This window comes from Macaca thibetana, chromosome 11, assembly GCF_024542745.1.
Source record: "Macaca thibetana thibetana isolate TM-01 chromosome 11, ASM2454274v1, whole genome shotgun sequence".
In the NCBI taxonomy this organism is placed as follows: domain Eukaryota; kingdom Metazoa; phylum Chordata; class Mammalia; order Primates; family Cercopithecidae; genus Macaca; species Macaca thibetana.
Window position 1 is genome coordinate 118,409,624 of NC_065588.1, and position 15,958 is coordinate 118,425,581.

The 15,958-nt window shown below is 49.8% G+C and overlaps 1 protein-coding gene across 2 annotated transcripts in view; it reads left to right on the top strand.

Moving 5' to 3' along the window:
• Positions 1–11,597: 11,597 nt before the first annotated feature.
• Positions 11,598–15,958, top strand: part of MLXIP (MLX interacting protein) — a 70,214-nt gene continuing 65,853 nt past the window's right edge. For both annotated transcript variants that reach the window (XM_050747895.1, XM_050747893.1), the window contains exon 1: positions 11,598–12,140. In XM_050747895.1, the coding sequence (XP_050603852.1) occupies positions 11,728–12,140 (413 nt within the window). In that variant the 5' untranslated portion in view covers positions 11,598–11,727. The remainder of the gene's footprint in view (positions 12,141–15,958) is intronic.

The window sequence follows — 15,958 nt, forward strand, 5'->3', positions numbered from 1 at the left end:
TCACAAAATTCACTCAAAATAGATCACAGACCAAAATGTAAAACATAGGCCGGGCGCGGTGGCTCACGCCTGTAATCCCAGCACTTTGGGAGGCCGAGGCGGGCGGATCACAAGGTCAGGAGATCGAGACCACGGTGAAACCCCGTCTCTACTAAAAATACAAAAAATTAGCCGGGCGCGGTTGTGGGCGCCTGTAGTCCCAGCTACTCGGGAGGCTGAGGCAGGAGAATGGCGTGAACCCGGGAGGCAGAGCTTGCAGTGAGCCGAGATCGCGCCACTGCACTCCAGCCTGGGTGACAGAGCGAGACTCCGTCTCAAAAAAAAAAAAAAAAAAAAAAAAAAAAAAAAAAAACAAAATGTAAAACATAAAACTAAGACTCCTAGGGGAAAACAGGAGAAAATCTTTGTGACTTTTGGGTTAGGCAAAGCTTTTTGCTAAAGACACTGATAAGAGATTGAAAAAACAAGCAGACAGATTGCCAGATGATCCTTGCAAAACATATATCTGATAAAAGACTTGTAGCCAGAACATAAAAAGAACTCTCTTTTTTTCTTCGTTGTTATTTATTTATTTATTTATTTTGAGATGGAGTCTCACTTTGTCGCATAAGCTAGAGTGCAGTGGGGCAATCTCAGCTGACTGCAACCTCTGCCTCCTGGGTTCAAGCAGTTCTCCTGTCTCAGCCTCCTGAGTAGCTGGGATTATAGGGCATGTGCCACCAGGCCCAGCTAATTTTTTTTTTTTTTTTTGAGATGGAGTCTCCCTCTATCGCCAGGCTGGAGTGCAGTGGTGCAGTCTGGGCTCACTGCAACCTCCTACTCCCTGGTTCAAGCTATTCTCCTACCTCAGCCTCCCGAGAATGTGGGATTACAAGCACGCTCCACCACCCCCAGCTAATTTTTATATTTTTGGTAGAGATGAGGTTTTGCCATGTTGACCAGGCTGGTCTCGAACTCCTGACCTCAAGCAATCCACCCATCTCAGCCTCCCAAAGTGCTGGGATTATAGGTGTGAGTCACCACACCCAGCCTCTTCTTCCTTTTCTTTTCTTTTTTTTTTTTTGTTCTTTTTGTTTTTTGAGACGGAGTCTCGCTCTGTTGTCCAGGCTGGAGTGCAGTGGCCGGATCTCAGCTCACTGCAAGCTCCGCCTCTCGGGTTCACGCCATTCTCCTGCCTCAGCCTCCCGAGTAGCTGGGACTACAGGTGCCCACCACCACGCCCGGCTAGTGGTTTTTTTTGTTTTTTTTTTTTAGTAGAGATGGGGTTTCACCGTGTTAGCCAGGATTGTCTCAATCTCCTGACCTCGTGATCCACCCGTCTTGGCCTCCCAAAGTGCTGGGATTACAGGCTTGAGCCACCGTGCCCAGCCCTCTTTTCTTTTCTTTTCTTTTTTTTTTTTTTTTTTTTTTTTGAGACAGGGCCTTGCTCTGTCACCCAGGCTGGAGTGCAGTGGTGTGATCACGGCTCACTGCAGCCTCGACCTCCCAGGCTCAGGTGATCCACCCACCTCAGTCCCCCAGGTAGCTGTGATCATGCCACTGAACTCCAGCCTGGGCAACAAAGCAAGATCCTATCTCTAAATTTTAAAAAAGTGCAAAAATCTGGATGTAAATATTTACACTGGTCTTATTCATAACCACCAAAAACTAGAAACAACTAAAATGGCTTCAACTGGTAAATGTATAAACACAAAGTGGTACGTTCATAAAATGAAATACTACGCAGCAATAAAAAGGAACGAGCTACAGATACACACAGCAGCACGGCAGAATCTCAGATGCATTATGCTCAGTGAGAGAAGCCAGACTCAAGGCTACTTTTTGGAGGATTCTATTCCGGAAAAGGCAAAACAATGGTAACAAGAAACAGATGGGTCATTGCCAGGGACTAGAATGGAGAGAGGGACTGACTACAAAGGACAAGTGGGAACTGGGGGTGAGGATGGGTACTGGAACTCGTGTGTGTGTATGTGTGTTTGTATACGTATCTATGTATATATATGTGTGTGTGTGTATTTTTTGAGAGACAAAGTCTTGTTCTGTCATCCAGTCGAGTGTAATGGCACGGTCATAGCTCACTGCAGCCTCGAACTTCTGGGCTCAAGGGATTCTCCTGCCTCAAACCCCCGAGTGGCTGGGACCACAGGCTCACGCCACCATGCCTGGCTAATTATTATTATTTTGTACCGACAGGATCTTGTCATCTTACCAGGTTGGTTTCCAGCTCCTGGGCTCCAGTGATCCTCCCCTCTCAGCCTCCCAAAGTGCTGGGATTACAGGTGTGAACCACTGTGCCTGTCCTGTCCTATATCTTTTCTTTTTTTTTTTTTTTTTTTTTTGACAGAGTCTCACTCTGTCGCCCAGGCTAGAGTGCAGTGGTGCAATCTTGGCTCACTGCAACCTCCATGTCCCAGGTTCAAGCAATTCTTCCTCAGCCTCCCAAGTAGCTGGGATTACAAGCACATGCCACCATGCCCAGCTAATTCATGTATATCACCATGTTGGCCAGGCTGGCCTTGAACTCCCGGCCTCAAATGATCCACCTGCCTCAGCCTCCCAAAGTGCTGGGATTACAGGCATGAGCTACCGCGCCCGGCCCTGTCCTATATCTTGATCGTGGAAGTGGTCACTTTACTGTATATGTTTGTCAAAACTCCTGGAACTGTACATTAAAAAGAACTTTTCCAGGCGCAGTGGCCCATGTCTGTAAACCCAGCACTTTGGGAGGCCGAGGCAGGTGGATCACTTGACACCAGGAGTTCGAGACCAGCCTGGCCAACATGGTGAAACCCCGTCTCTACTAAAAATACAACAATTAGCCGAGTGTGGTGGCACACACTTGTAGTCCCAGCTACTTGGGAGGCTGAGGCAGGAGAATTGTTTGAACACTGCAGAGGTTGCAGTGAGCTGAGATCATGCCACTGCATTCCAGCCTGGGCAACAGAGTGGGACTTCGTCTCAAAATAAATAAATACATAAATGAATAAAGAGGACAGTCAGACTGTGCACAGTGGCTCATGCCTGTAATCCCAGCACTTTGGGAGGCCAAGGCAGGAGGATCCCTTGAGCCCAGGAATTCTTTTTTTTTTTTTTTTTTTTTTGAGACGGCGTCTCGTTCTGTCACCAGGCTGGAGTGCAGTGGCGATCTTGGCTCACTGCAACCTCTGACTCCCGGGTTCAAGTGATTCTCTTGCCTTAGCCTCCCGAGTAGCTGGGATTACAAGCGCCCACCACCACGCCCGGCTAATGTTTATATTTTTAGTAGAGATGGGGTTTCACCGTGTTGGCCAGGATGGCCTCGATTTCCTGACCTCGTGATCCACCTGCCTCGGCCTCCCAAAGTGCTGGGATTACAGGTGTGAGCCACCGCACCCAGCCAGAGCCCAGGAATTCAAGACCAGTTTGGGCAACATAGGGAGACCCTGCCTCTATTAAAAAATTAAATAATATAAAAATAAAGAGGATAGTTGCTCCTGAGCTCCAGCTGCTGACGTGGAAATAAGGGCCCAGTGTTGTCAGGTGTTCTGATAGTTCAGGAAAATCCTTTTTTTTTTTTGAGACGGAGTCGCGCTGTGTCACCCAGGCTGAAGTATAATGGTGTGATCTCGGCTCACTGCAACCTCCACCTCCTGGGTTCAAGCGATTCTCCTGCCTCAGCCTCCCGAGTAGCTGGCACTACAGGCATGGGCCACCACGCCCGGCTAATTTTTGTATTTTTAGTAGAGATGGGGTTTCACCATGTTGTCCAGGCTGGTCTCGAACTTCTGACCTCAAATGATCCGCCCACCTTGGCATCCCACAGTGCTGGGATTATAGGCGTGAGCCACCGGTGCTCAGCCAATCCTAACATTCTAGTGTCTCTATAACATGAAATGTCATGATTTTTACAATGTTAGCAAATCATTCAAAATTTTATTTTATTTTATTTTATTTTTTATTTACTTATTTTTTTTTTGAGACGGAGTCTCGCTGTGTCGCCCAGGCTAGAGTGCAGTGGCCGGATCTCAGCTCACTGCAAGCTCCGCCTCCCGGGTTTACGCCATTCTCCTGCCTCAGCCTCCCGAGTAGTGTGTCTAGATGTTAGTTTTTACTATGGTAAAAACATGGTCACCCCTTTTGCTCCTAAATCACCCTCAAAGTAAAAGAGAACAAGAAACAGAAGCAGAAGATCCATATTTAGTGAAATAAGGCAACACCTGTAGCTCCAAACCTGTAGAAGCAGATCCCAGTGAAAAGCAGGCCGGTTCTCTTGGAATCCCATAAAGTCTCAGGAATTGGAGGCTTTAGTGCTGCAGTAGGGAGGGGACTAAAAACAAAGTCTGTATATGGAGCAGTAAGACCTCTGGGTTCTCATCCCCCATCCTGTGCGCTCTCGGGTGACTAGCTCTCTCCTTCTCCAGGTTTAGCTTATGGAGAAATTAAATCAAAGAGGCTCCAGAACTGAGGACAGCAGGCATTGAGTGCAAGGAGTGAGTTGCCAGAGGCTGGGAGCAGAGAGATTTAGTGGCAGTGGGCAGAGCAAACAGCAAAATGACTGCCCTCTTCCCTGGCCTTGCTCCAGAAACTGAACAGCCAGACATACACACTCCCAGAAGGCAATTGGAGGTCCCCCTGGGCAATCAGAACCACCCACAGAGAAGACCTCCAGATACTGACATTTAGAAGCCTCTGACCAAGGAGCTGCCTGGCCACCCACTGGCTTACTTGCTGACAGGCCATGCTCCTGCTGTACACACTGATCCTATCAGTCATCCTCATGGGCTTCTTTCCAGACTTCCGAGGAAAGCTTCCAACATGAAGAGGGAGTTCAAAACAAACTAAGAGAGAGAGAAAAATAAATAAATAAACAAACAATGCAGGGAGCAAAAGATAACTTCAAATAAACTCAAAATATTCTTCGGGGAGAGATAAGAGACAATATTGCATACATAAAACAAGAAAAGGATGCTGTCACTAAATTTTAAAAAAAGTAACAGAAAGTAAGAAAGACCTCTAAGAAATGTTTCTGAAATGAGGGGTGTGTGTGTGTGTGTGTGTATATACACACACACACACACACACATATATACATATATTATTATTTTTTTTTGGAGAGGGAGTCGCACTCTGTCACCCAGGCTGGAGTGCAGTGGCGCAATCTCAGCTCACTGCAACCTCCGCCTCCCAGGTTCAAGCGATTCTCATGCCTCAGTCTCCCGAGTAGCTGGGATTACAGGCACACACCACCATGCCCGGCTAATTTTTGTATTTTTAGTAGAGATGGGGTTTCACCATGTTGGCCAGGCTGGTCTCAACCTCCTGACCTGAGGTGATCCACCCGCCTCGGCCTCCCAAAGTGCTAGGATTACAGCCGTGAGCCACTGGACCTGGCCAAAACTCTTTTTTTTAAAATCATAACTTTATTTTTTTTATTATTATTTTTTTTTGAGACGGAGTCTTGCTGTGTCGCCCAGGCTGGAGTGCAGTGGCGCGATCTCGGCTCACTGCAAGCTCCGCCTCCCGGGTTCACGCCATTCTCCCGCCTCAGCCTCCGAGTAGCTGGGACTACAGGCGCCCGCCACCATGCCCGGCTAGTTTTTTGTATTTTTAGTAGAGACGGGGTTTCACCGTGTTAGCCAGGATGGTCTCGATCTCCTGACCTCGTGATCCACCCGCCTCAGCCTCCCAAAGTGCTGGGATTACAGGCTTGAGCCACGGCGCCCGGCAAAATCATAACTTTAAAAACCCAGTTTTAAGTTTTTTTTTTTTGTTTTTTGTTTTTTTTTTGTGCTACACTGTTTCTTGTGTTCCATATCTTTCTCATACTTGAATTTCATTTTTGTCTTCTTGGAGAGAACAACCTCTAGTAGTAATTCTTTCAAATGTAGCCTATGGATGAAAAGACTATTTTACTTTATATCCTCCAGAATTTATTGAGGTGACAATATGAGGAGCTCAAACAACTCTACAGGAAAAAATCTAATCATCTGATTTAAAATGGGCAAAATAACTGAATAGACATTTATCAAAAGAAGACATACAAATGGCAAACAGGTATATGAAAGATGCTCAACATCACTGATCATCAGAGTAATGCAAATCAAAACTACAATGAGGCCAGGTGTGATGGCTCACACCTGTAATCCCAGCACTCTGGGAGGCGGAGGCAGGAGGATCACTTAAGCCCAGGAGTTCGAGACCAGCCTGGGCAACATGGGGAGACCCAGTCTCTACAAAAAATTAACAAATTGGCCAGGTGTAATGGCACATGCCTGTAGTCCCAGCTACTCTGGAGGCTGAAGTGGGAGAATCACTTGAGTCCAGGAGGTAAAGGCTGCAGTAAGCCTTGATTGAATTACTACACTCCAGCCTGGGCAACACCATAAGACCCTGTCTCAAAACAAAACAACACACTAAATGAGATATCATCTGTATTAGTCCATTTTCACACTGCTGATAAAGACATACCCGAGACTGAGCAATTTACAAAAGAAAGAGGTTTAATGGACTCACAGTTCCACGTGGCTGGGGAGGCCTCACAATCATGGGGGAAGGTGAAAGGCACATCTCACACAGCCGCAGACGAGAGAAGAGAGCTTGTGCAGGGAAACTCCCCTTTTTAAAAATCATCAGATCTCATGAGACTTATTCACTATCACTAGAACAGCACAGGAAAGACCTGTCCCCTATGATTCAATTACCTCCACCTGGTCCCTCCCACAACACAGGGGAATTCAAGATGAGATTTGGGTGGGGACCACAGCCAAACCATATCATCTCACCCCAGTGAAAACAGCTCTTGGCTGGGCACGGTGGCTCATGCCTGTAATCCCAGCACTTTGGGAGGCCAAGGTAAGCAGACAATTTGAGGTCAGGCATTCCAGACCAGCCTGGTGAACATAGTGAAACCCTGTCTTTACTAAAAATACAAAATTTAACTGGGCATGGTGGCAGGTGCCTGTAATCCCAGCTACTCTGGAGGCTGAGGCAGGAGAATTGCTTGAACCAAGAGGAGGTTCATAAAATAAAAATAAAAAATAAAAGGCTTGTGTTTGTATCACTGGGAAATTTTCTTTTATTGCTGCTTTGGTTATTTCCTTTCTTATTTACTTCTTTCTTTCTGTAACTATCTAGATGGATCCTCCATGTCACAACTTCTCTTTGTCCTTTTGGCAGCTTTCTGGGAGAAACCCTCAGTTTATTTATTTATTTTGAGATGGAGTTTTGCCCTTGTTGCCCAGGCTGGAGTGCAATGGTGTGATCTCAGCTCACCGAAACCTCTGGCTCCTGGGTTCAAGCGATTCCCCTGCCTCAGCCTCCTGAGTAGCTGGGATTACAGGCATGCACCACCATGCCTGGCCAATTTTGTATTTTTAGTAGAGATGGGGTTTCTCCAACTTGGTCAGGCTGGTCTGGAACTCCCGACCTCAGGTGATCTGCCCGCCTCAGCCTCCCAAATTGCTGGGATTACAGGCGTGAGCCACTGTGCCTGGACTATGCCTTTTTTGAGACAGAGTCTTGCTCTATTGCCCAGGCTGGAGTGCAGTGGTGCAACCTCTGCCTCCTGGGTTCAAGTGATTCTTGTGCGTCAGCCTCCCAAGTAGCTGGGACTAGAGGCATGTGCCACCATGCCTGGTTACTTTTTATAGAAACCCTCAGTTTAATCTTTTAGCTTACTGCTGTGTTTTTCAGCTTTATTCACTTTGCTTTTTTTCTATATTTTCATTTCAACTCAGCTTTTTAAAAATCATACTTGTATATTTGTATTTATTTTCCAAGACCTCATTTACTTTTTTTTTTTTTTTGAGACAGAGTCTCACTCTGTCACCCAGGCTGGAGTGCAGTGGCGCGATCTCGGCTCACTGCAAGTCCGTCCGCCTCCCGGGTTCACGCCATTCTGCCTCAGCCTCCCGAGTAGCTGGGACTACAGGTGCCCGCCACCATGCCCGGCTAATTTTTTTGTATTTTTTTTTAGTAGAGATGGGGTTTCGCCGTGTTAGCCAGGATGGTCTTGATCTCCTGACTTTGTGATCTGCCCGCCTCGGCCTCCCAAAGTGCTGGGATTACCAGCACCCGGCCCTCATTTGCCTTTTTCATAATGGGCTGTTGCTCAATGGTACAGAATCTTCTGTGTTCTTTCCTGAATTATTAGTTATTTTTAAAATCTTTGTTAACTTTCTCCCCCTTGCTAGTTCCCAGGTAGCTTTCTCCCAGAGTGCTGGCTTTCCTTAACTATTTGCTGACTTGTGCTGGTGTGTAACCCTTCATATTTGGGTATTTCTATTTGTCTGACTGCTGATTTGATTCCAATCCAGTGTTTCTTCTGATTTTTGGAGAAAAGACGGCAATCCTGTGAGGCTCTGGTTTGGTGGCTTGTCTGGGTGTGGGGGCTCCTCGTCCTCATGGGGTTGTTAGCTCCCCAGGTCGCCATCCCGCATGGCCACTCTCCTGCCGATGCTGCCCGATACTCAGAAGGAGGGGAAGTCGAGACCTCCTCCTTATCCTTACAGATACTCATTGTGAGCTTGGAGCACCTTCTGTGACTGGACCGCCCATGCAGTGGTCCTTTGCTTTTTGCATTTTTAACTGCAATTTCCCCCAAGAGTCTTTCCTAATACAGTCTCTTAGGAATTGATGGTGGGATTAAATAAGGCTTGTTTCTGCACTGAATACAGTCCATGGGTTGCCACTTTGCAACCTCAGCTTTAAGGCTTATCTCCTCCCAGGAAACTGATTTTAACTTTTTAAGTTAAAAATGGGTATATAAGGCCGGGTGCAGTGGCTCACGCCTGTAATCCCAGCACTTTGGCAGGCCGAGGCGGGCAGATCACGAGGTCAGGCGATCGAGACCATCCTGGCTAACACAGTGAAACCCCGTCTCTACTAAAAAAATACGAAAAATTAGCTGGGCATGGTGGTGGGTGCCTGTAGTCCCAGCTACTCGGAAGGCTGAGGCAGGAGAATGGCGTGAACCCAGGAGGCAGAGCTTGCAGTGAGCCGAGATTGTGCCCTGCACTGCAGCCTGGGCGACAAAGCGAGACTCCGCCTCAAAAAAAAAAAAAAAAAAAAAAAGTGTATAAGTAATACATGTTTATTTTGGAAATTAGAAAATATAGGCCAGGTGTGGTGGCTCATGCCTGTAATCCCAGCATTTTGGGAGGTCGAGGCAGGAGGACTGCCTGAACCCAGGAGTTCGAGACCAGCCTGGGCAACATAGGGAAACCCCATCTCTACAAAAAATTAAAAATGAGCTGGGAGTGGTGGTGCTCACCTGTGGTCACAGCTACTGGGGAGACTGAGGTGGGAGGATAGCTTGGGAAGGGGAGGTTGAGGCTGCAGTGAGCCATGATCACACCAATGTGACACAGTGAGAAAAAAAAAGGCAGAAAGAAAATATAGGTAAACAGGAAGACAAAAATAAAAGCAGGGCATGGTGTCTCACCCTGTAATTCCAGCACCTTGGGAGGCTGAGGCAGGAGGATCACTTGAGGTCAGGAATTCGAGACCAGGCTGGACAGCATGGAGAGACCCCATCTCCACAAAAAATACAAAAATTAGCGGGGCACTGTGGTGCGCACCTGTGGTCCTGCTACTCGGGAGGTTGAGGTGGGAGGATCGCTTGGGTCCTGGAGGTTGAGGTTGCTGTAAGCCATGATGGCATCACTCCACTCCAGTCCAGGTGACAGAGCCAGACCCTGTCTCAAAAAAAAGTGGCTGGGCATGTAAACTTACCAAGGAGACAAGTTTTCAGATGAAGGAAGGCAACTCAAAGGATGGACTTTCAAACATTTGCAACCAGCACTGGGAACAGTAGTAGGTTGGGGAAGAGGGAAATCTAGAACTCACGCCTGAAAACTGCCAGTCATCCAGCCCATTTTTCCTTACAGACATTTGGAAATAAGTTAATGGAGCCATTTTGGTGAGAGCCCTCAGTTCCCTTCAGGAGGCCTTTGTCAGGAAGAGGGTGGGGCAGGGTACTCGTCCCCCATCCAAACCTGGAACTGAAACCAGCTTCAAAGCCAAGCACAGAGCCATCACGATGGCTCACGCCTGTAATCCCAGCACTTTGGGAGTCCAAGGCAGGCCTCACTTGAGGTCAGGAGTTCCAGACCAGCCTGGCCAACATGGTGATTGCACCACTGCGCTCCAGCCTTGGGTGACAAAGCAAGACTGTCTCAAAAAAACAAAACAACAATAAAACAAAGCACAGTGCAGGAATGGCTGTGGACTCTAGATGCCCTGCTAGGATTAGGATGGGTGTTCCTGGCTCATGGGCCTCACTGGCTCTTCTGGTGCCCTGCCACCCCCACCCCAGACTGGCTTTGAGCCCTGGAAACCTTGACAGCTTTCTAGAAGTGTCTGTCAGTTAGGTCGTGCGACGCGAAGTTGCCATTTCTGCAGGTCAAAAAGTGGTGGACTATTGGCAATTTCTAGGCACCTCTGGTCTGGTTGATCCAAATCCTCCAACCTGTGGCACATTTATTTAGCGCTCATTTTGTGCCATCCTGCCTGCTAAGCACCTTATAGCCATTTTTATTTGTATTTATTTTTCTTTTTGAGACAGGGTCTCGCTTTGTCACCCAGGCTAGAGCGCAGTGGCACAATCTCGGCTCACTGCAACCTCCACCTCCCGGATTCAAGCGATTCTCCTGCTTCAGCCTCCAGAGTAGCTGGGATTACAGGGGTGCACCACTACGACCGGCTAATTTTTGTATTTTTAGTAGAGACAGGGTTTCACCGTGTTGGCCTGGCTGGTCTCGAACTTCTGGCCTCAAGTGATCCACCCGCCTCGGCCTCTCAAAGTGCTAGAATTACAGGCGTGAGCCACCGCGGCCCGCTATAGCCATTTTAGAACTGTCACAGGTTTCTGAGGCACCGGATTGTTCACCATTTGACAGAGAAGAAAACTCGGGCTCAGATACTCCCCTTTTGGAATTGTTTCGGGGGCTGCCTCGTCCGTCAAACTTAAAAAAAATAACTGCATCCTGAGTTGAAGTTAAAAGAGCTGGGGTCTGGAGGCCTCTGGGCTCAGGGGCGCTGCCACTCAACCGCTGCGCCGCGCTGGGGACGCGCACGGGCAGTAAGTTCCCAGCTCTGTGGACGCCAGGTCTTAAACAAATCCTGTCGGTATTCAGTCACCCAGTGTTCCCATCAATACGATGAGAATAATGGGGACAATAGCCACCTAGTCCGGCAAAGTCAGGCGTGAGCTGCGAGGACTCGGTACCGCCCGGCAGGGGAAAGCAGGGCCTGGAGGCCGAGGAGCCCCACCCGCACCCACCACGTGGAGCCGGCCGGGCCCGCGGCTAGACCGCAGGGCGACAACCGGGGCGCGGAGCGGGGCGGGGGTGGGACTAGCAGTGGTCCCACTCCGCCGACGCCTCTCCCAGGCGGCGACACCGGCGAGCCGCTCCGCCCGGCCACCGTGTCCCTCAGCACCCGCGGACGCCGGGAGAGGAGGAGGTGGCGAGGCGCACGGCGGGGAGGCGTGGCCTCCGATTCCCGTATTTTTTTTGGTCAGCCTAGCTAAGGAAAGGTTCCCCTGCGCCTTTAAGAGGCTGACGCGGGCAGTCGATTGGGCCAGACTCCTCGGTGACGTCACGCCGGGGCCGGCGCCCTACCCCTCCCGCCGCGCCGCGCGCTCGCGGACAGTCGGCGCGCGGGCCGGGCCCCGCCGGCGCCCCTCAGCTTCGCGCGCCTGTGGCGTTGCCCCGGGCTCCGGGGGATGCCCCCGGCCGAGCACTTCTCATGGCCGCTGACGTCTTCATGTGCTCCCCGCGCCGGCCCCGCAGCCGGGGCCGCCAGGTGCTGCTCAAGCCCCAGGTGCCTGAGGACGACGACGACTCGGACACGGATGAGCCGTCCCCGCCGCCCGCCTCCGGCGCGGCCACCCCGGCCCGGGCCCACGCGAGCGCCGCGCCACCGCCGCCTCGGGCCGGGCCGGGCCGCGAGGAGCCTCCGCGCCGCCAGCAGATCATCCACAGCGGCCACTTCATGGTGTCGTCGCCGCACCGGGAGCACCCGCCCAAGAAGGGCTACGATTTCGACACGGTCAACAAACAGACGTGCCAGACCTACAGCTTCGGCAAGACCAGCTCCTGCCACCTGTCCATCGACGCCTCGCTCACCAAGCTCTTCGAGTGCATGACTTTGGCCTACAGGTAGGGACCCCTGCGACCCCCGGAGGCCCCTGCCGGAGGCCCCTGTTTGACAAAACAAGCGTGGAGGGAAGGGCCGCCTGGCAACCCCGTGGCTTCATGCATTCCCTTTGGGTCTTCCCCCTTCGAGAGGGTTTATGGATCTGGGGTTCCCCGCGTTGCCAGAGAGGCCGGGGTCCTGGCCTCTTCCCCTGCCAGCAGTGCCGGGGTCCTTTCGGGTTCACGTTCCCTATCCAGGCCCTCCCCTCCAGTGTCCTGGGGCCACCGATCTTGGACGAGAAAGAGGTATAAACACTGGCTGTATCTTGTGTTACCCGACTCTATGGACTCCTTCCTCCAAACACTTTGTGTGTTTTCCCCATATCCAGCAGCGGTCAGGACCACCTGTTCCGGGTGACGGGAGGCTGGCTCTGCTGTTTAATGGTTGTGTAACACCTCGGAGCCTGTTTCCTCCTTCATAAAAGGGGAATGACTGTAGTGTCTGCCTCCAAGGGGCTGTTGTGGTACTGGAGTGACTTAGGTAAATTGCTTATTCCAGTGCTTGGCCAGAGTTAGGTGTCCCTGCACCTGGAGGCTGGCCCATTACAACCTCATCGGGAGGCCCTCCCCCATCTCGGGAAGGCCTTGGGTGCCTCCTAAGAAGACTTTTGGTGCCACAGCTGTTGGAGGTGCAGTCTGTCCTCCTGGCAAGTTGGAGGGTTTTCTGGCCATCGCGAAACATTAGATGAGGGAGATGTCATTGTTGAGGGCAGACATCCCAGACACCATTCTGACATGTGGATTCGGGTGCTCTGGGCAGGGATTCCTCTTTTCCAAGTCACAGAAAATGTCTGGCCCTCAAAGATTAAAGCACTTTTCCACTCTCCCTCCCAGCATAAATATTAGGTATTTGCTGCAGGTAACTTTTCTGCCTGCGCAACAGAACTTCTTTGGACCGGCAACAGCGGCCTTGAGCAGCTCGGCCCTGCATAAAGCTCTTGATAGGATCTCTGCCGAGTTGAGCTTATTACATTAGGAACTGGACTAGCTGGCGCTGTCTTAGGTCTGCTCTGCAGGCATCTGGGGGGAAGTTTCCTAGGAGACTCCATGAACAGCGTAATAAAAAAGCAGGAATATCTTGCCGTCCCCCAACCCCCCATCCTTTTTAAGAGAGCTGTGAGCTCCAAGCATATCCAGGTTTAAACATTATGCTTTTACCTGAAGTTGAAATATTAAATACTTAGCCCTGGATGGCACCCCCTCACCGCCGCTGTCCCTGGAATAAACGATTAATCAACTTGTTCTTTGTTATGTTCCTGAAACACCCCTATTTCCTCTCTTGAAGGTTTTCCTGATGATCTGTTCCCGTAGCTCCTCCTCCCATCCCCCTTACCCAGCACATTGGTCAGTCTCTGCTGATTCTCTGGTCTTGCCAGTTTGAGCTGGCACTCAGCCTGTAAAGATGTTCTGCTTTTTAAAAAACAAATGGTGTTGAGGCTGCAGCCCTGTGCACCCTTCAGTCTCAGATTTTGAGCACTTCCATTGGAATCAAACCCAACTGGATCGCAGCGTATGCTATGCCTCGAGAGAGCCTTTTCAAACAAAGCTCGAGGTGAAAAGACTGGAATGTATCTTATTAAGAAAACTTAATCCTCTCATTTTAATATAAACTTCTACATATACAGAGAGAGAATGGATGATGGAGTCACGGGGGGCATGGGCTGGGAAAGTCTCACCTAAGTAAGCTCTGCTAAATGAAAACTAAATCAGTCTCCCCTTTGCACTCTGTTTGGATGACCTAAAGCCTTATTAAACAACACCAAAGAATTTTAGTAATGGCATTTTTTTTCATTTCTCTCAAAAATATTTTGGCAGCTGGCCATTGCTCAGTTAACTTTCTTGATTGCAAAATGCACCATCAGTTTGGTGCAAGAAGCTTACGTTGCTCTCTTGGCTCTCTCACTTTCGCTCCTTTTCCCTGTGCCTAAGGTCTCCTGCTGCCTAAGGTCGGCCACCTAAGGTCTGCCACCACAGGCCCTCGGATGGGATCTGTCCAGTCATTTCTCATGAAGATGCCCTTTGTCTGTCTGTGTGAGGCTGGTTTGTCCAGCCCTGAGTTTAGTTGGCAGTGTGGAACTTTGGTATGGATGACAGACGAATGACTCAAAATCAGTTGTTTGGGCTGTAGCCTGTGGGACAGAAGGAAGCTAGAGGAAGGTGAGTTTCTGACCCCAGCTCTCGTAGTGAGGACTGCTAGCTGGCTTTCAGGGAGGGAAGGTTGAGATTGGAGGCAATGAGGGGTGTGGTGGCTCACGCCTGTAATCCTAGCACTTTGGGAGGCTGAGGTAGAGGATTGCTTGAGCCCAGGAGTTCAAGATCAGTCTGAACAACGTAGCAAGACCCCATCTCTAAAAAAGAAAAAGAAAGAAAGGAAAAAAAGGGATTGGGGGCAGGGCAGAAAGAAGATGTAACCTCAGAGCTGGTCTGGTTTCCATCCTCGTGGGGTTCGTGCCTTCCCTGCTGGCTGTCTGGGTCCTCCCCTCCTGCCCGAGCTGAGGAAAGCCAGCTGGGTCTCCTTTTCTGTGTGACTGTTTCTGGCCTAGGTTCTTTCCAACTTCAACTTCCTGTCTGTCCCCTGGCCTCTTCGTTCTAGCTGCCTAACTCTCCGCGGTACACTCTGCTTTTTTTGTTGTTGTTGTTTGATTTCCTGTTAGCTGCTGCCTCCCAGCTGTTTCCAGATGAGGTTCAACAGCTCTTTGGGGAGGAACTAAGTGCAGGGGAAGTTGTGGTTATTTTTTACCGAGTCCTGAGAAGTGGCCTAGGGATTCTGACTGTGATCCGTTCCTGAACTGGCAGTGGCTTCACCTCCTGAAGGGTCTTTACCTGGGGCTGACTTCGGGTGGGGAACAGGGTGTTTGAGAACTTGGATGTGAGTGTGTGCCAGGGCCTACTGGGTAGGGAACTGTGCAGATGGGATTCCATGTCGGTCTCACTCCATTTTGCTGAGAAGCCCTGTGGCGAAGGTTCTTGATTTGGTCCGGAAACATGTGCTCAATTATTGGGACATTTTGGAGAGAAGGGGTTGCCTTTCCCTGAGGCAAACCAGGTGTTAATGATGGAAAAAAGCCCTTAGCATTCCTTGTCTGAACTCTAAGAACGCTATTCGATGGGAGAGATAAAATTTCCCTGCAAGGTGGAAGTGAGGATCAGCAGAGACAACCTCTGGGAATGGGGCTGGGAATGGGGCTAGTGCCTGGCAAGTAACAGACAATAGGAGGGTTAACTGGCTCCGCATAGCAAGTGGGTTATGGCGGAATTTTAGTTCTGCATCCGCGTTCATCTGACATTTATGAGGAGCCTGTGTCTTATCTATGAGCTGAAGGAAATAGTGTATCTAACCAGGGTCTTAGCTGAGCTTTCGAATGCCTGCTTGACAAATACTAAATAGAAGCATTCTTGATTTGGCCGGGTGCTTTCTGAGTCTCTACAATGGAGCTATGTACTGAAGAACATAGTTCATGGTTCTTGCCTTCTTAAGACTGTAAGGAATGTCACACATGTATATCCTCCACACAGAATTTCCTTTTTTTGAGATAGGGTCTCGCTCTGTTGCCCAGGCTGGAGGATAGTGATGTGATCATAGTTCACTGCAACCTTGACCTCCCTCAAGGGTCAAGCAATCCTCTTGTCTCAGCCTCTTGAGTAGCTGGGACTGCTGGCACGCACTACTATGGCTGGCTAATTTTTTATTTTTTGTAGATATGGGGTGTTGCTATGCCTCTCAGGACGGTCTTCAACTCCTGGCCTTAAGCAGTCCTTCCGCCTCAAGCCTTCCAAAGCGA